At 40.6% G+C, this 19,459-nt stretch overlaps 1 protein-coding gene across 1 annotated transcript in view; it reads left to right on the top strand.

The window, feature by feature from the left end:
- Window positions 1–19,459, top strand: part of SLC28A3 (solute carrier family 28 member 3) — a 45,168-nt gene that overhangs the window by 14,738 nt on the left and 10,971 nt on the right. Inside the window, exons 4-11 of the mRNA XM_072860934.1 lie at window positions 2,268–2,359; window positions 3,788–3,977; window positions 5,975–6,119; window positions 7,821–7,934; window positions 9,422–9,499; window positions 15,702–15,782; window positions 16,855–16,935; window positions 18,576–18,701. Of these exons, the coding sequence (XP_072717035.1) occupies window positions 2,268–2,359; window positions 3,788–3,977; window positions 5,975–6,119; window positions 7,821–7,934; window positions 9,422–9,499; window positions 15,702–15,782; window positions 16,855–16,935; window positions 18,576–18,701 (907 nt within the window). The remainder of the gene's footprint in view (window positions 1–2,267; window positions 2,360–3,787; window positions 3,978–5,974; window positions 6,120–7,820; window positions 7,935–9,421; window positions 9,500–15,701; window positions 15,783–16,854; window positions 16,936–18,575; window positions 18,702–19,459) is intronic.

The raw sequence follows: 19,459 nt of genomic DNA, 5'->3' as shown, positions 1-19,459 counted from the left end.
AAGCTGAAGAGCACTTTGCTCTGTTCTGATTACATTCAGGCTACGGCTTGTCCTGTGCTCTCCGGTTTTGTACTTGCTTTTGTACTTTGCCTAGGTTTATTTTTATGTTGAGCACCTGACAAGGGCAATGGTATCTCTACCAAGTTATTTTTGGTAAATTAGCTCCTAAAAGCAGGCACTAATGTGATCTAATGTCTTCTTATCTGCTCAAAAGGGGCATTCACAAAGTGTGCCTCAATTTTGAATGTGTCATCAATTTCTTTCAACAGATAGTACTGAATAGCCTGTGGTCTGAGACACAACCCCTTCGAAAGATCAGTCTGTTGATAACAAGGATTCACTACATGTGCAAGGTGTTAGCATTCACTTATAAAGTACATGCAGACCAGAAAAAGGATTTCTAAGTTGCAAAATGCAAGCAAGGATAAAATAAAAATATTTTATTTTTAAAAATAAAAATATGGCATATAAAAATATTTCACATTAAAGTCCTCCTTTAAATGTGCTTAAGTGATATCTGCTTTTTCAACACCTTTGGTTAAGTAAAAGCCGCTAGCAACGTTCTGCACTTTAAGCCTATAGGATCAGCTTTTACAAAGTAATGTTTCTTTCATAAATTAACCAGATTTCATAAGGAGGATGTTTGTTCTGCCACCTTTCAGAATAGAGCTGCATATTTATGACACATATGCCTAAACATTTAAGATATCCTGGCACCAAAGTGATAATCACCTAAATTAATAAAATAACAAGGGAGAGAGAGATGTTAGAGCAAAAAAGAGATTACAAGGAATTGTAATCTTAAAATAACAATGTTAAATCCCAAAGGACTCATAAGTAGCAGTAACAGAGAGTAGATATTATTTTTTCCTTTTTTTGGTTGATGGATGAACCGTAAATTTGATAAAGTAACTCTGGCTTATTCATGCATCTGTCTCTCATTTCTTCTTTTCTTTCTTTTCCTGGTGTATCTAATCTCCCTGCTGAGATTGGGTAGATAACCGAATGTTCTTACAAGTTAAAAAAAGAGAGCTATAATTTGTGAGGCAACAGGAATTCCCAGAACTAAAACTGAAATATCAAAAGCAATCAAGATTTCTCAGAGACCCTGTTACTCTCTGCACTAGTGGAGTATGTTGCTGCTCTGCTCTTCTGAGTGCTGATATGAATTAAGTTAATATTCTTTGTTTCTCTCCAATTTCTTTCAAATCAATTAATTTTTTTTTAGTGCAAAAAGGAAGGGTATTCATGCTGAATTTTGGTGTGCACCTGACTCCAGCTGCATCTAGTTTCCAAACAAGTACAGTCTGGATAATTAGCATCTCTGAATATAACGTTGCCTTTATAGACTGTAGGGTGTGAGGCACTGCTTTAGAGAGACAGAGCTATAGCTGTGATTTCTTTTTCAGCATGCACAATACAAAGGTGTTTATTTAGCTACAGCTTTTGTTACTGAAATACATCTGCATCACCAGCATACTTACCACTGGAAATCTGTGTTGAATTAACTCCCTTAACTGATATTTCCCTAAATTTCAGCCTCCCTCATGAAATCTCTCTGTGTTACCCTTAGTGAGATGAGAAAAGAATGAAAGTGAAGTATGTAATATTTGGAAGAACAGATACTAGATAGGACATTCAAATATAACAAATTGTTTTAGCTTCCATGAACTGATGAGTCTTAGATGAAAAGTTAATGTAATTAACACCCAAATTTTCAAGCATCCAGGAACATCTATACACACTGTAATAAGGTTTTAGATGGATATTGGTTATTTTGCACACACAAATGCAGCCGTTGGCCTTCACAACTATAGCAACAGTACTGTTCCAAATAGCAATGCTGGGGTGGCTGTATTAACAATCTTTGTTGGTCTGGTAAAGGGCACTGAATCTTTAACTACCTCTCCAGTTTGCACTAACCCTGTTAACAGACCTCCTCACAGAAGAGCTGTACTTAAGAGGCTAGCAAAACTGGCCTGCTAACTTTGGCCTGTTAGATAGTTGATGGATTGGCCCATTAGGTATCTGCCAGATTTTCTTTTTTACTTGTCCAACATCAAACCAAAGAAGTCCCCCTCAAAAGCTCTGCAGATGTGGGCACAATTTTCTTTGGCACTTTGGGATCCAAATTTAACGCTTACCAAGTGCAGCATACTCCAGTGGAGAAATTTTGATCAATTTAACCTGATCTACCTGTGCAAATTACTCTTCTTTTTTATCTACATCTTAAGTTTCTGTTCTGTTTGGTTTTTGTGTTTTCCTAGGCATTTAGAAAAGAAATATGATAAAGCCTGTGAATTTTGCAAGAAACATAAAACCAGAATTCTCTATGTGATCTATGGAATTTTAATAACAGGTATAGTATATTACACCCAGGGTTGCTGAAGCCTTGTTTGTTTACCTGTGTGAGAGTATGGACTGTGCCTGTCTTCTGTCTGACACAAAAACTATTGACTGTCTTAAAGAATGAATTTGAAAGGAGGTAAAAGTGAATTTAGTCCCAGAGAAAGCTCCAGATCGCAAAACCTCCACTCATTCCCAAACTTAACAAAAGCACAGATGTTGCTACACTGCTCCTCCAGCATGTTTCGACTCTAACTAGCAATTACATTTGGGATAAAAGGGTAGTTCAGTCTTAGTGTCTAGTCCATTACCAGCCCCCTCCAAGAGGTCCATTAAATTACAGTTTTAGAAACTTGCCCAAAACCATGAAATCACTTTAAAAAGAGTCAGGCACCAACTTGGACTGAACTTAAGTCAGCAGGCTAGAAATGAAAGTTTTCTGTTCTGACCCATATCACTTGGTATCCACAGAAAATGTTTGCTAGAGGAAATGTGGTTTATGTCAGCATGCACTGCAAAGTCATTCAGATATTCTCTCTGTCCCTTTCCTGATTAGCCAGTAGCTTGGTTTGTTTCCTTCCATTTCACCAAGCTTCTTTTTGAGATCCTCCTGCTCGAACACTGAGAACACATAGACCTAAAATATGTCTGTGTGATAGGCATCAGCATACCATAAAGTGGTTATAAAAGGGCCGCTTGCATGCTGAATATCCTGCCCTCCTAGCATCAGCTTGTCTTGCTTTGCCATAGCACAGCTATATCCTGGCTCAAGAAAGTGAGTGAGTTCTAAAGACATGTCAGGGTTTCATACCTTAATTCCATAAAAAACAATTTGCCTTACAATAATCAGTAGTTCTTCCTTATTTGCCATAGACAAAATCAGATTATTATTTACAAGAACTGAATATTTCATTAGCCAGCACAAATTAGCAATGAACCTGCCAAATGACATATAATTTCACAGCTACTTCACGAAATAAACTACTTCTAAACTTCCCAATTACTTGAGAGGTCCATCAAATCAGGCACTTGACAAATGTTTTTATGTATTTCTTCTAGTTTTATTGGATAAACTCATCCTCCTGTGAAAGAAGGAACAAGACTCATTGTTCTTAATTCAGGGTTTTTACACAGGAAAAAGCAGTTCTGTAGACATGTTTCATTTTCCCAAGTGATTAACATGTTTGATATGAACTTGGCTTGGCCAAAGCATATAACCTGCTTTGATAGGATGAAAGCCACCTTTCATATCAATGAGTATATAGTAAGTAACAGCACTATATATGAAAGCAAAATTTTTCAGTATTTAGGCCAAGAGTCAGAAAAGCACTTAAAAGATAAACAGAGGCTTGACTTTAACCACATCCTTTAAATTTAAGATTTGATTCTGTTTTTGAAAAGACCAACCTAACTGACATGTATATTCTTGTTTCTGTGACAGCATACTTGGCAGTAGTTATTGCAGCCTGCAGCTTGAACTTTCAGAGAGCCTTGCCACTCTTTATCATCACTGTCCTAGCCATCTTCTTCATCTGCTGGGATTTTTTAATAGCTAAGTATGAAGACAGAATTGCTGCATTCTTTTCCCCTGGAGAAAGATATCTGGAGAAACAGTGGTTTTGGCTGAAATGGTAAATATGAGTTACTTCCTATTTTTGAAGGACAAAGCATTAGTCAATTTACCCCTATAGTTTTATTTCAGCTTACACCCCCATAAGCACAGGGAGATGGATCAATGACACAAATTGCAATAAGATCAAAGAATACATACAGAATATTTCAATATTTTCCAGTTTATAGATGTCAGGCACACCTTTAACATTGCAATACACTAGCTAGGTATCAAAAATCTTGACAGAAAGTGTAAAAAAAATTCCTCAAATTGAGATAGGACAAGTTTGTGGTTGCAAGAGAACATGTTCACAGAAGTTCAGGTGTGTTATAGCCTTCTGCATTCATTCTGCAAGCCAGAAAGTGCCTCACAGTCACTTGTTCAGAGAGCTGTGAGATTTGTAAAAACCTTAACTCTAACATATGCAAACTGTTAAAGACTGAACTGTGTTATCTAGACACTACTTGTTCACATATCCCCATAGCAATTTTTACTTGACCTGCAGGAATCAAAACATGCCAGCCACACTTAGTGTGATAATAACATCATACAACCTTATTTGGGGTGGTAGACATTAATCTGGTAGATAAATCTGGTAGATACTTAGATCTGGTAGCTACTTATTCCAAGTATTCCTGAGCACTTATCAGGAATATTTAAGTTATTCCTGGGAAAATGGGGAGCCAAAGGAGGCCTGTAGACCACAGAAAAGGCTAAATGAAATGTCATTAAAAAAAAAAAGAATTGGCTAGCTGCCTTCTCTCTCAGCTAGGTCACCTTCGATCTGAGAGAGAAAGAGCTCTAAAGAGGACTCATTCTGGGTTCAGGAAAATGTCCCAACTTACTCTTAAGATTTTGAAATGGTTTTGCCATAGGAGCAGGAATTTCTAAGAAAGATGCTGTAAAGATTGTGGTCCTTCTGCTCAGAAGCCACATTAGAGAGCAGTCACACACAAGCACCTCCATTAGACAATTTGGCAGCTTCTTTTGGGGGGAGGAGCAAACAGAACAGGAGAGCCCTGATGAGCAGATGGAACAAGCCAGGGGCAGTAAATGCTGTATTACCTGGGCTGCAATCCTTAAATTGTACATATCACAGCTTAAGTGCTTAACTGTAGGTCACAGATTCCTCTAAGAGACAGAAAGTCTCTCAGGTGTAGAAAGTGTTATTCAGCATTGCAATAGCCAAGCCATTTTGTGGAATTGGCCTGCAGTATTTTTGATCCATGTCTAAAAACAGAATTTAGGTATGTAGGTACCACTGAAATCAGTGGAAGCTAAACAACTGTGAGTCACAAGTAACATTAAAGAACTGGGACTATGTTTAGTTTTCCTCTCTGTAAATGGGATGATGTATTTCCTTGCCTATCAGGCTGTTGTGATAATTACCTTCAATATGCAAGCTGAACACGCTTCTGTGATAGTGCCGACCATAGAAACACTGAACATAGATGTACACGTGGCTCTTGTCATTGTTTCTGAGATAGCTAAAATTGTTCTGATTAAAATTTATTTTTCTAAACAGACTACAGCCAGTTACAAAGAAGTGAACAGTTTATAACCTGCTCCTCAACAGTGTGTGTTTCATAGGCCCACCAGTTAAACAGCACAGTGCAGTTCATAAAAACCACAACCTGTCTTGCCGAGAGCTAAGAAAAGATTCAATAAAGAAGGCAGGAAACGAAAAGGAGGACGGAGTGAGAAAGGAGGGCATCTTCTCACACTTCATTTAATAAAAATAACACCCAGACAAGAGTTGCTCATGCTTTATTGGGTTTCCCCCACACTCTGACTTTGGGGACATGGTTGGAGGACATTTCTTCTGGATGCCGCCAAGGGATATTGTTGTCAGAGTTGCATCAGCAAAGGCAGGTTCCTGCTTGCGTAGAGCTACACATTTCAGCTTAACATATTGCTCAGAGAGTTCATTCACAGACAGATGTAAATGTTGTGGGGAGGGGAAGGAATATCTGGTCTTCTTCAGGATGTCATGCTTGACACTTTTTTTTTCCCTAGGGTGTTGTGTGCAGCTCTTATTATAACTATCATCTTCTGGCTCATCTTTGACACAGCAAAACAGGGATCCCACCAGCTGATCTCCTTTGGTGGGCTTGTGATGTATGTTCTCCTGATGTTTATATTTTCCAAATATCCAACCAGAGTGAGTATCTAGTCCATGTTGGATCTTCTGGGGTTTTTTTGTTGAATGTCTCAAAAGCTATTCCTCTACCCTAGCACCAAGTTCAGTAAGAGTAACAGAAAACCCATGTTGAAATTTAGGCTTGCCCAGTCGTGTATTTCATTTCTGAGGAAAGTAATTTTGCTCTGATATCTTGCGGATGCATGTGTGAGAGTATGCATGCATCTTGGGAGCATGTGTGGGGCTGTACCAGCATCTGGTTCTCACTATTTTGGGAGGCCGCTGCCCATCCTTTGTTCCAGCCCTGATGCAGACTGGAACACATTTTCTCCTGGAGCATCAGTGCAATCCGAGGCAGGCCTGCTCCATGCTTTCCACCCACAGGAGGCTCACCGCAGTCCTCAGGACATCACAGGCACTTATTTGAGGACACTCATCACATCAACACAAATTGCATAGAACTGCAGACGTGCTTCCCTCATGTAGCTCTTAATCCCTCACAAGTTTGATTCCCACTACAAATGCAGCAGCTGAGGCCAAGCTGAGGTCCTCACTTTTCACTAACCCACCCCCATAGGCTTGTCAATGCCATTTATTTTAATTTTCCAGCTGAGATGTCCGCTCTGTACTGCTGTGATATTACTTCAGCCCCCACAACTCCCACCTCAGCTTTTACCCCTGTGTGCACGCCTAGCATACAGCTCATGCTTTCATCAGTCATATTAATCCATTGTCCAGGTCACCAAGTTTCAACAACACTTTTTCAACACTCCTGCATCAGTGCTGAGACTTTCTTAACAGAAAAAGTCCCCTCAGCAGGGACTAGTGGATTCCCCACTCGCCATGCTTTCCAACTGAGGTGAAAACTCCTGTACTCCAGATGCTTTGTGCTCTCCCATGGGTCCTCATTACACCTAATTGGCTTGTGTTATTCAAATATCATCTGAATAAATTAGAGAGTGCCATTTCAGCTCTTTGTCTTGTAAATAATCAGATTCAATTTTCACAAAAGGAAGATGTTTTCTGAGGCAGCAGAGCAGAAATCTGCAGTGTAGTGAAGAGCGACTGGTCACAGGCAGCCACAGTTTTTCGCACAACTGCCTTTACGTCATATGAATTGCAATATGTAACTGTGAGTAGTTTTCAAGCAACAAAGCTCTTTAAAGCTGGGCAACATAAAGAGTTGAAATTACCCAAGCACACAGAAAAACCTGGAGTAAAATCTCTCATTATTCCCAGTCCAGATATGTGAAGAATCTGCATGCTTGGTTACTTTTTTTCTGATGTTTCCATTCCAGTTAAAAAAAAAAAAAAAAAAGAAGAATCATGTCTGCTGCTCTCATGTACGTATATTTCATCTATAAACTGTAGCACAGGAAGAACTATCTTTCCTTTTCCTACTACTCGATTACTTGCAGTCTGTGATGGAGAAATGGGCATGTCCATACTTACCTAGCCAGGCTTTCAGCAGCTAGCTCAGATGGGGACATCCACATCACAGGGCTCTCAAATTGGGAGAGCTTGTTTTTCATTCAATTTGCATTCAATTCAATTCCATTCAAATTCACAGTCCAAGTCCCCTACAACCTGTTTTGGCAGCTGCTCCTATCCTGCAGTATGGTCAGACAATCCCCTTACATTATATTAACAAATATCTGAAGTAAATTATTATTTATTTAAATAAGAAGTGGTTTCTTTATTTTTATTTTTCTGTCCATCTAGGTTGCTTGGAGGCCAGTATTTTCAGGAATAGGAATGCAGTTTATTCTTGGGCTTCTTATTCTGAGGACCAAAGTGGGGTTTGATGTATTTAACTGGCTAGGCATTCAGATCCAGGTAAGCTACTGGGAAAAAAAAAAAATTTTTAATACAATTTTATCTCTTGAGACTCTTATATAACAAACAACCAGGCAGTTCAAGGGTCCATTTGCCCCCGGATGTTTTCCGCTCTTGAGAAAAACTGGGTTCTCAGAAAGGTAATTGACTACCTGAATTCACCCTTCTCATTTCTTTTTTGTTCAGTTAATACAAGACTACGTGGGACAGGCTGATGAGTAATGGCCAGAGTGACCCTGTTTCTTAATGGCTTTACCAACCTTGGGCTGAAATTGTAACTTGCACCCTCCAAACACAAAGCCACTATTGTGCCAGGGCACTCATAGAAACTCTTAGACCTGTCCCAACTCCAAAGCATTCTTGCAATAAATCTGATATGCTGAAAAGCCTTGGGATTTAGCAAGGCAGAACCACCATTGTCTTCGCAGTAGCCACAGTCCTGGCCCCAGGGCCATTTCATATTTCTCACAACATATGAGAAAATGAATTCAACTACAGGTGGCAAATCCACAGCTGCAAGCAGCAAAGGATCTCTAGAGCGGGGAGAGGTTCCGTCCGTAGGTGGCCCTGCAGGCAGACTACAGGCACAAAGTTTTTTTAAAAAGTCCATTACTGTAAAGTAATAAATAAGATAAATCCAAAATGTAGATCAGTGAGTACCCACTGAAGGACATTCAGACTTTTCAGCCCAGGGATACTATTCACACAGCTGTTCTTCACAGCACAGATAATTAAGCGCATTTAAAACAAGCCAGTGCAGAATGTACTGTCTCTGTGCGGGAGCGAAGGCACAGGTCTGACGTCTGTCTGGTTGCTAATCTGCAAGCAGTGGGAGTCATCTGGGTTTTGTCACCAGGTTCTCAGTCTCCCCTTTCGTCTCCAACTGAAGTGGGTCTGGTGCCCCCTTTCGTTGGCTCCATGTGGCTTACAGTCACTCCTGTCATAACTCATTACTCTAGCTATACATCTCCATTTTAAACTGTATCATTAATTGCATCTTTTGGCATCAGGAGTACAAAAATGCACCACCGTATCAGAATTAAAAGTAGAAGATGTTTTTAGACTAGCTTTTGGCTACTCCTTTCAAAACTCATTACTTCAGCCAATAAATCTCCATTTTAAACTGTATCGTTTATTGCACTTATTTGCATGAGAGGGAGTGTAGAAATGCACCACAATATCAGGATTTAAAAATAAATTCTTCTTTTAGTACACCTTATGGCCTTTATCATGTTGGGTACTGCAGGAAAATGTGCCCTATGCCCTTGCTGTTTATCCACATACTCTGAAGCAGCCTGCACACTTGGTAGAGCAGAGCAGAGACCCTCGGTTCAGCCACATACAGTCAGTGAAGCCTGGACCCATTCAGACCAGAGCACAAGCTCCTTGCACCTCACCAGATCACTGCAAGACAACTAGCAATATTTGCTTAGTTTTTGGCAGGGACCCGGAGCTTATGGCTAACTTTCTTTGCTTTCTGTGCCTAGACTTTTCTGGACTACTCTGACACGGGTGCTAAGTTTGTGTTCGGTGAGAAATACACAGATCATTTCTTTGCTTTTAAGGTAAGACAGGTTTTATATATACTGTATGTGGCAGATACACAACAGAAAAAGGAACAGTATGGCTGGGAAATAAATTAATTGTATGTCTTGTGATACCAGTGCAGTCACCAGAGAAATCAGCTAAGAGATAAACTATTCCTTACTGTGCGACACTCCAAACAGAAAATTTGGGAACCCCACATAAAGCCCTTGATTTACTGCTGTACATTGAGTTAGGTTACACTTACTTAGTCTAATTATAACAAAATATATTACAAGTAGGCAGAACTTTGGGATATGTTTCTACAAGGAATAGGTTAAAAGGCTCCTACCTGGTCACTGAAAGAAATATTACCTCCAGCCTATCTTCCCTGCATCTCCACAAGTAAAAGTCCTATACCATGCTATGCTGTTTTATCCTAAACTGCTGTGCAGACCACTGCCTCACAGACATTGCCCCTGTAGAAGTGGAAAGCCTAGATGTATACTTATACCAGGTAAAAGAGGTAGAAGCTGCCCATGCATAAGCAGGAAGAATTACATTACGTTATTATTACATTAATAAGATCCCAGTGAGATTTCCCAGCTCTCCCTTAGGAGACCTTGTTGGGAAACTGCTGGAATACAGCTTATGTGCTCTGTGCTCTCTAACCTGCACCAGCATCCTGTCTGGTTTTGCTCCCACACGTAGCCCGTGCCATAATACCTGCTTCAGCTGGAATCAAGAACATATAAAGCAAAAAAAAAAACCCAACCATGAGAAATGTATCAGGACTTTCTCAGAGACCATTCTTCTGTCTGGTATTTCAGACACCTGACCGTGGGCTTACGCATCTCTTATCTCCTTTTTTTCTTGAGATAATATTCCAAACTGGATATTCTTCACACTTAGCTCTTTCACTACTTAAGAAAGAAAATGCTACCTGTAAAATATGCTGCTACTAAGAATAGTCAGAACATCTTAGAGGGGAAAAAAAAATGAAGCATTTCAGCAAGAAATATAAATTATATTTTAATTGCAGTATTTTTATACCTTTTGTTTCACTTTCCAGTCTCCTCTCACCTTTACTCTATTGAGCACTCAAATGACAATTCACATTCACAATTACATATTTTGGGGGTGAAATAATTTAATTCCCACCCCAAAGCTATTTTTCCTGTGTTTTTCCACAATGCCTTATGAATATGATTTTTTCAAGGTGATTTTTTAATGCCTCAGTGGCAATGCAAAGTACTTTGCTGACTAAAGCCATAATTAGGGACTAGACAGTCAAAAGTTTGCTTCTGTGTATGCACATATCCATCAGTCTTATTCTATGGGATAAGCCAGCAAAAGACGTGGAATTTCTAGAAGAGGATAACAGGGACAAGTAGGTTATTTTCACACTGAAAAACATGAAAGCAAAATCCATGAGTTGATTTTCAGAGCTGCATATGTCGTGGTATAGGAATATATATGGTAAACAGAGTGGCAGACAAGTGCACAGCAATGCCAAAACATGCTTCATCTGCTCCTCCTGTAGAAAGAGATTTCTCTCTTCCAACTTCAGTGGGTGACAGCCTGAAACACTTGCCATTTATTTAGAGATTAAGATGGTCAAAAGTGCCTTTAAGATATTTTATGAGGTTTGCATGCAGCGCTGAGCTGTCCAAATCTTGCCCCAAGATATTTCAAAGCACCCTCCAAAAGTGAAACGTCTCAATCTTGGCTTAGCTCTTGAGAGAGAGTAGACAAGTGATAGGGTATGTCTTACAGAAACTGTCAGAGCCCAATTGTATCCATACTGCATCCTTAGCCATATGTAAGGGACACCTCAGTTTTCTGTTAACTTATATGGACACAGTTACCAGAGCAGACACATCCCTTGCGTGCACCCATTGGGTGTTCTGACCAGTCCCACTACAGCCTTTGAGCACATAGTCTTGGAAGCAGTAATTAGTCATAGATACATGCATTTGTGTGCATAAACTGGGTTATTTTAAATGTGTATTTGTGTATGCAGATGCAGAGTTTCAGAGTTCTGAAAAAAACACTTGCCCAGATAAACACGCACACCCAAGTACTTAAGAAGTCAGAAAAAAGCTCTTAGTACTAAGTCATCTATAGTGTTGACTATGAGAAGCAAAGTTTGCTTTGAGCAAGCAGGAAATTAGACTTCTGTTATATCAGTATCTTCCTTTCTATGCCAGGAGTATTATGGCTCCCTGGGAAAGGCTTTGCTTTGAAGGTCAGGCTTTAGGAGTGTCTGAAAGCAGGAAGTTCCTTAAACATCAATAGCAACTTCTTCTTTAAAGAAACATAAGGAAAAAGCTGAACATCAAGCCACAAATGGGAGAGGAGTTGTGAGCAGCCAACAGTTTCAACTCCCTCCCTGCAAGTAGCATAGGCAATAACCATAATCTGGAAAGTACCTCTTTAGTAAGGTCAAACCATATTGCAGAATTGATAATAAATATGAAATAACCCAGTTTATAAAAAATACCAAGTAAAGAATTTATTTTCTTAGAGGTTGTATTATGGGAAGTATTAACTGCAACATTTGTAGGCCGCATAAATGTAATTCTAAAGAGCTCTTTGATACCAATTCTCCATTGAAATGTTGTGAGATTTTTCAGAGTGCTCGTTGAATTTATTCATCAGTTAAAACTTGACTATTTCAAGGTATGTAGTAGATATAAGGAGCTATACATATTGGAGACTAAACTTCCACACAAGTTTGTCCACAGAGGGAAATATAATTCTAATAGTTTAACCATGCAGGTATAATTACAGTGCAGGACCCGTCCACTCCTCCCATATGGAAACACGCTAGCCCTTTTTGAGGAGTAGGCTTCTGCGACAGCTGAGGTCCATCTGACTTCCCTGTTATATTTCCTTTTGCGGTTCTCTCCCCACTTTTCTTGGAGTTGACAACTGTCTCCACCTACAGGCTGTAATGGTGTGTGTGTATATCCAAATCAAACTGGTGAATTTTTTAATGGCAGAAGCAAGTTGGAGACAATCTCTTTGTCACTCCCTGTTCAGAGTACCCACATCTTTGAGGCAGACTCTTGCACTCAGAGAATAAGGGCACTACAGCAGAAAGAGGGAACTGGGAGTGCATGAAACAGAAGAATGATTTTTAAGAGCTTTTCTTTCCTTAAACACGATTTCATGCAATCAGTGCACTTTTTTTTAAAAAAACCAAAGGGGACTCTTGACCTTTTATTTCCAAATACATTTCACATTTAACCAACAAAGGGAACACTGCCAATTAAAGCTGATGTTCCACCATGACGTCCCCCTGCTGTGCAGATATTCCTCGACACACAGGGTGTGCGACAGCCCCATAGTTACAGAGGGAAGCTGTTCTCAGACTCCTTGGATCATCCCCATGCCTCCTTTTTTCCTAACAGTCCTGCCTCCACATACATATGCCTGTCCCCCCAATCCCCTAGCCCTCCAGACCCCTCCTCAAATACAAAGGTTTGCATGGTCTATTCCCCATCTCATCTCTCCAGATCCTGTACCCACAGCTCCAGTGAGGCTGGGCTCCTTCCACCCTCCCCAAACCTGCTCCTAGCCTGGGCTCCCTTCGCTCTCTGGATGCTTTGCCAGGTGCCTGACCCTGGAACACCACCAGAGCTTTCCCTTCCCTCTCCCATGCCCCTGCACAGCTCTTCACCATCAAGGTATTGCCCAGACATGCACATGCTGCTACCCAAGCCCTAAGACCCTCAGAGGCAGCCCTCCAACATTACTGACCCCATGCCACCTACTCCCCGGGCACTGCAAAGAGGGGGAAGGAGAGGATGGGGAGCAGGAGAAGATGTTCCTGCATCACTTTTCCCACTGTTGTCCCACTTGCAACATGCAACCCCACGTGGGCCCAGCACAAAGGTGAAGCTCCTCTTGGGGCTGGTGGAGAGGAGGTGGCTGCTCCATATAGACATGGGACATAAGGAGTTTTCCTGAGGCTGTTCTCTCCTCTCTCCCAAGTTTCAAAACCATTGACTTAACACTTCAGTGTATTAACACTGTGGGGAGCCTTTCTGTAAAAGAGTTCTGTTTTTTTTCAGTTTAACTAGTTGTTTCATGTTAAGTGCTTTTCATTGTGTTTATCTCTGCAGAGAACACAATCAAAAACCCACTGCAATGCGATGTGTTGCAAGTAGCTTATTTACGTTCTGCTTATTTTAGAGTAATAATTTGCCAGTGTTTTCCACATTATTTTATTATACCTGAGATAAAAGCTAGCCTGGACATGACAAATGATTACAATTACTTACCTATTAAATGGTTGCGACGCTTTTCTGATGAAGACATAATAGGTCCCACATTAAGTCAACGGCTATTTAGGCAGGAGCATTTAGTTATGAAATAGTCCCAACTTCTTTATGCAGTCAAGGCACAAATGATCACAACTGGAAAGGAAATTCCCTGTTTTGTAAAGATGAATGTTTCATCTAGAAATGCCTGCAACTGCAAAAATGGAAAAGCATGTTTTAAAGTCATCTAAGGTATTTTCAGAGGAACGTGCACAAGAAACAGGCTGAAGGGTGCCAGTTGTCACCCAGTGTAGGCAGAAATTTGTCTTCTTGCTCTTTCAGCTAAAGCCAAACCACAGCTCTCAGACCTGAGAGCTCTTCTCATCCACTTGGAGTGAAAAAAGGGAGGACACTCACTCATAGTTTTTACCATCCTGTACAGACAGTTGACCTTTGCTTCTCTGCCCACTGCCTCTCCAGACCCATTTCCCTACAGGCATAGTGGCAGTCCCTGCTTGTGCCAGGGTGTGCCGTCGGCTGGGAGCCAGACACCTCTCTGGCTAGCACACACGTATGAACAGGAGGGGGAAATGGCAGGAGAGAAAAGGGAGGGGAGAAAAGTGTTACTTTTACTGAACTAAACTTTCTGCTATTACTGCATGGCACACCACCCCTAGAGGATAGCTAAAAGGATCAGAGAATCAAACTAGAGAAAGCAGCCTCATATTAACTTGTTGAAGAGCACAACGATATCTGTGAATTGCACTCTCTCCTTTCAGTGAAAGGTTCTGATCATCTAAATTCAGTTTCCAAACGTTTATCAAAATTGCTGATAGTACTAATGCTCCTCTAGAAAGGCACAGCTTCTATTTACTGGAAAGGTCTGAACTAACAAAGTGTTCTGTTCTTTTTCATTCTGTTCCTTGCTTTTATTTATAATGCATTGTGTCCTCAGTTGAACACACATAAAAGCTTCCTAGTGTTAGTGGTACTGTTTTAACTGTAACTAATCTGTCTGCCTAATTTCGGACCTTTTGAGGGGATTTTTCTTCCTGTTGTTTACTAGCATAGAAATGCTGAGACCCTGTGTATTTAACATACTTGAGAATCAAGTGATATTAGTTTTATTCAGGATGAAAAAACAACACATTTAATAACCCATCAGACAGTAGGTTAGGCATTCATGCAATTCTTTTAAATTATATGTTTAAGAAAAATATTTTTCCTTCAGTTTGCACTGAAAGAGACTCATATTCACTTCTTTTATTTAATAAGTATACACCTGTGAATTTGTTTTTAAGCAGATTCTGTCTCTGCATACAGTTACAGAGCTCTTGAATACTCCACATTGGCATTATAATTAATGCTATAAATAGAGCAGAATAAAAGAGGATTTTTCTATAGTGTGTTATTAAAAGGCAGCTACACAGTATGGACTTTCTAAGGAAGCTGCCACTGATTCTGTGAAATCAAGTCAGCTACAATCCCTATCAACATCTCTTCACCTTCTGCTTATATAGCAGTCTCAACCGTGTTTTTTAAATGCAAGACACAGAGAAGTTGAGCTCTGAATTCTACATCAACAGTCCCATTCTATATATTTCTGTTCATGGTTTTCGAAGTCTACAGAGGTACATATCCAAGTCTTTGTAGATGCCATTGCCTGGTAAATGTTCGAGCTGACTTAAACATGGCTATAAACTAATGCATATCACGTTAAACCAGTTTCAAAACTATTGCAGTCTGGTGAGAAAACTATGCAGATACAAGAAAAACAGTTAATTCCAACACAAACATAAATTAGGCTAGAAGGTTAAAAATTGTACAGCATAAGTGAAACTTAATGATGTGTTTTCAATACCTTTAAGTGTATCTCCAAAACCATGAGCCTCTTTTTCAGAAATTAAATGGCCTACAGAATCAAGGAAAGGAAAACCACTCTAGAAGTGTTAATGATTTTGTGTCTCCAAATCAGGTCCTGCCAATTGTGGTTTTCTTCAGCACAGTAATGTCTATGCTTTACCACGTTGGATTCATGCAATGGCTTGTTGGAAAGGTATGAATTTTTGCCAGTAGGTACTCATTTGCCTAGTACGGGACACTTCTTGAACACATGCAGCCAAAATACAGCATTGGCCCTGACCAAGCTGCTCAGGGATAGACATATGAAAAGTAGTTGTTTATTTTTAACCTGGAAATAGTTCCAAATGTTACCACTGCAAAATCCTAATTGGCATCACATAGCACACTTTCCTCCCCCCAGTCTGGTTTTATTGCTAATGTCGTAGTAATTGTTAGATTTGCCTGGGTAGCTTTAGCATTCCTCAGATGCCATACTTGCTTAAATCTTCCTTTCTGCCTGCTCCTCTCCCAGCCCCCAAAGTGCGGGATGGAGGTTACATCACAGACAGTGGATTCCTGCTTTCTATTAAGCATTGCAGTAGCAATTGCATATGCCTTCCTATCAGAGGTCCCCAGAATAAGATCAGAGGCTGGTTCCTCACCTCATGGTCTCAGTGTTCATTTCTGTCAGGTCCTAGACCCAGTGCCAGTGTCCACTAAGATAAAAGCAAGTCCACAGAAAGCCCACTTCCTGCCCTGTCCACCCAATTAACTTACCATGTGAGGGAAAAGACCTTCCTGCATGGTGGTAGTTAAACCTTATTTGAAGATACCCTTAAAAAGTTCTTTGTCCTTCTCATTCAAAGGATTGTTATATAAGCACCACAAACGTCACCTAGCTGAAACAGTGTGCTAAAATTTCTACAAGCCATTTTTAGCCTTATCTAAATTTCACATTTTTTCCCCTTCATATGATCCAAGTCCCTTTAGACAGGTACATAAGTAATAAGGACACATCAAAATATCTGCTTTGATTAATTTAGTTTAACAATTTAGTGCCCAGGAGGAGCCTGGGGTACTCTCAATTCTGTTAAATTATTCCTCCACTGGCTTATTTCAACATGCTACTATTAAATGAATGTGCCATATCTTGAAGCTGAAATCATTAACTCAGGAAATATTGTAAGGTGTCTCAGAACTCTTACATTGGCATGATTAATTCAAGAAGTGCATGGAATAATCAGACCAATGTGGTTTGGTTTTTTTATCTTTTTTAATCATTTTAGGTTGGTTGGATAATGCAAATTTTCATGGGGACAACTCCTGTTGAGTCTCTGGTAGCTGCAGGTAACATATTTGTGGGACAGGTGAGTTGGAGCATAGAAAAAACATGCTAGCACAGAATTACTGAATATTGTGAAATTATGCTGTGAGCATCTGTGCATAAAAAAATAAGCATTTCCTATGAAGCTGGGACTCCAGTCCAGCAGGACTGGTGGTTGATTTCCAGAATTCCAGCACATTCATATCTCGGCAATGATGCACAATGGGTGGGTTTTGGGAACCACATGTTTTCCCAATGGAAAGTCAGGCATCAATGTAGGTGATAGACCTCCCTTAAAATGACTACCAGACTACTCCAAGGTTCTGAAGAAATAACAATTTCAGGGTTTCTTCAACTGAAATGGCAAATGGGACGAAAAGAGGGCACACGAGGCAGTGTTGTGGTTTAACCCCAGTCAGCAGCGAAGCCCACACAGCTGCTCGTTCACTCCCCCCGGGTGGGATGGGGGAGAGAATCAGAAGGGTAAAAGTGAGAAAACTCGTGGGTTAAGATAAAGACAGTTTAATAGGGAAAGCAAAAGCCGCGCACGCAAGCAAAGCAAAGCAAGGAATTCATTCACTCCTTCCCATGGGCAGGCAGGAGTTCAGCCATCTCCAGGAAAGCAGGGCTCCATCATGTGTAATGGTTACTTGGGAAGACAAATGCCATCACTCCAAATGTCCCCCCCTTCCTTCTTCTTCCCCAGCTTTAGATGCTGAGCATGACGCCATATGGTATGGGATATCCATTTGGTCAGTTGGGGTCAGCTGTCCCAGCCATGTCCCCTCCCAACTTCTTGTGCACCCCCAGCCCACTCGCTGGTGGGGTGGGGTGAGAAGCAGAAAAGGCCTTGACTCTGTGTAAGCACTGCTCAGCAGTAACTGAAACATCCCTGTATTATCAACACTGTTTTCAGCACAAACCCAAAACATAGCCCCATACCAGCTACTGTGAAGAAAATTAACTTGATCCCAGCCAAAACCCGCACAGGCAGGCAAGGGCAGGAGAGACAGACAATGTAGAAAACTAAGAGCCAGGGCTGGCTGTGCAAGGCCTTAGACAAAAAAGCATGGGACAGTCTAACATTCCACTTTAATGGGAAATCCATTAAACTTATACTACAGCAGTGTCTGCCCCAGGCTTCAAAGCAATGTGGAAAGATCACCAAGTAGCATCCAAACCCAAAAGTGACATTAGCATATCAGTTATTTAGCAGTGGTGCACCACTGTATCACACTGCTTCAAGATTTAAACCAGTACCTCTGCATGACACTGCCTCCAGGATGTGCACGCACACATGCCAGAGCGTCTGAGAGCTCTAAGCTGCCTATAGTGGCTGGTATGCATGTTTCACTTGACTCACAGGCTCACCTGCAGCTCAGACCTGTGGCTGTCCCTAACTCACTCACAACTGGATTAGGATTTCTTGGCAATTTCACTTGGCCTTTGGGGAACATGGTAAACCAGCAAGAATTGGCTTCAGACAAGATGGATGTTGGTACAATTTTCCTTCTTCGGGTAAAAAAACCCCCAACAATATTCAGAGCACTCGTTAGCACTAACTAGTCAAAAGACACCTAAGGAAGTGTGATGCAGCCACTCATTTTTCTGCTCTGTTAATAAAAGAAGCCTCTGAGGGTTTATTAGGAAGTTCTTAATTTGGTAGTTGTTTTTCACTTCCAGACAGAGTCTCCTCTCCTGGTACGGCCCTACTTACCGTACATCACCAAATCCGAACTCCATGCAGTCATGACAGCTGGATTCTCAACTATCGCTGGAAGTGTCTTAGGAGCATATATTTCTTTTGGGGTAAGATGGGGAAAGAGAACTGGAAAATATACTGTTTTTCTGAAATCATGTAAGTATAGAAGCTCAGCTAAAATGCTTTGGAAGTATACTTGCATCATTCCCATCTTTTTTTTTCCTGAAGGAATTAACCACAAAAATCCCCTGTCTTCCGACAGTAAAAAGGATACCACGATCTGATCTTGAAGATACTAAGTAGCACAAATGTCTACCTGAGTAATACAGAGACTTCCTGCCGTAGCTGCAAGGAAATTACTGATTTGTATACTTTCCTACAGTCCAGATGAACTGACATGTGGAATATACTAACTGATTAACCCTCCCACTTCTGTGGCAGTGATATAGATCACTGTATCTATAGTGTTATAGATAAGTCCTTCAGGAAGTGTTGCTAGCCATATGAGCCTAAAGAGCTGACTTGTGACTGAGGTTCTAGTGATGCTGTACAAACACGGGTAGTAAACGTCTCGTCTGCTAAGGGGCTGGCAGCACAAAGCCGGAAAAACAGGGCCAAAGATGTGATTTATGATCAGAGTCATTGGGGGATGGTTGATAAATATATTATTTCCATATCTGAATAAAATACAGTGGAGAGGCAGAGGCAAGAAGGGAGGATTGGCCAAAAAGACCAAGCGGGATGGAAATACTGCAGAAGTTAGCAAAGAAGTTGTTTTGTGTGGAAATTTGTGGAAGAAGGGGTGAAAGGGGAATAGAAGAAAGAATTTATGTCAGGCCATGTAAAATTTTTTTTCTAAACACAA

This window comes from Ciconia boyciana, chromosome 4 (genome assembly GCF_034638445.1).
Source record: "Ciconia boyciana chromosome 4, ASM3463844v1, whole genome shotgun sequence".
NCBI lineage: Eukaryota > Metazoa > Chordata > Aves > Ciconiiformes > Ciconiidae > Ciconia > Ciconia boyciana.
This window is presented reverse-complemented; position numbering and strand designations above follow the sequence as displayed.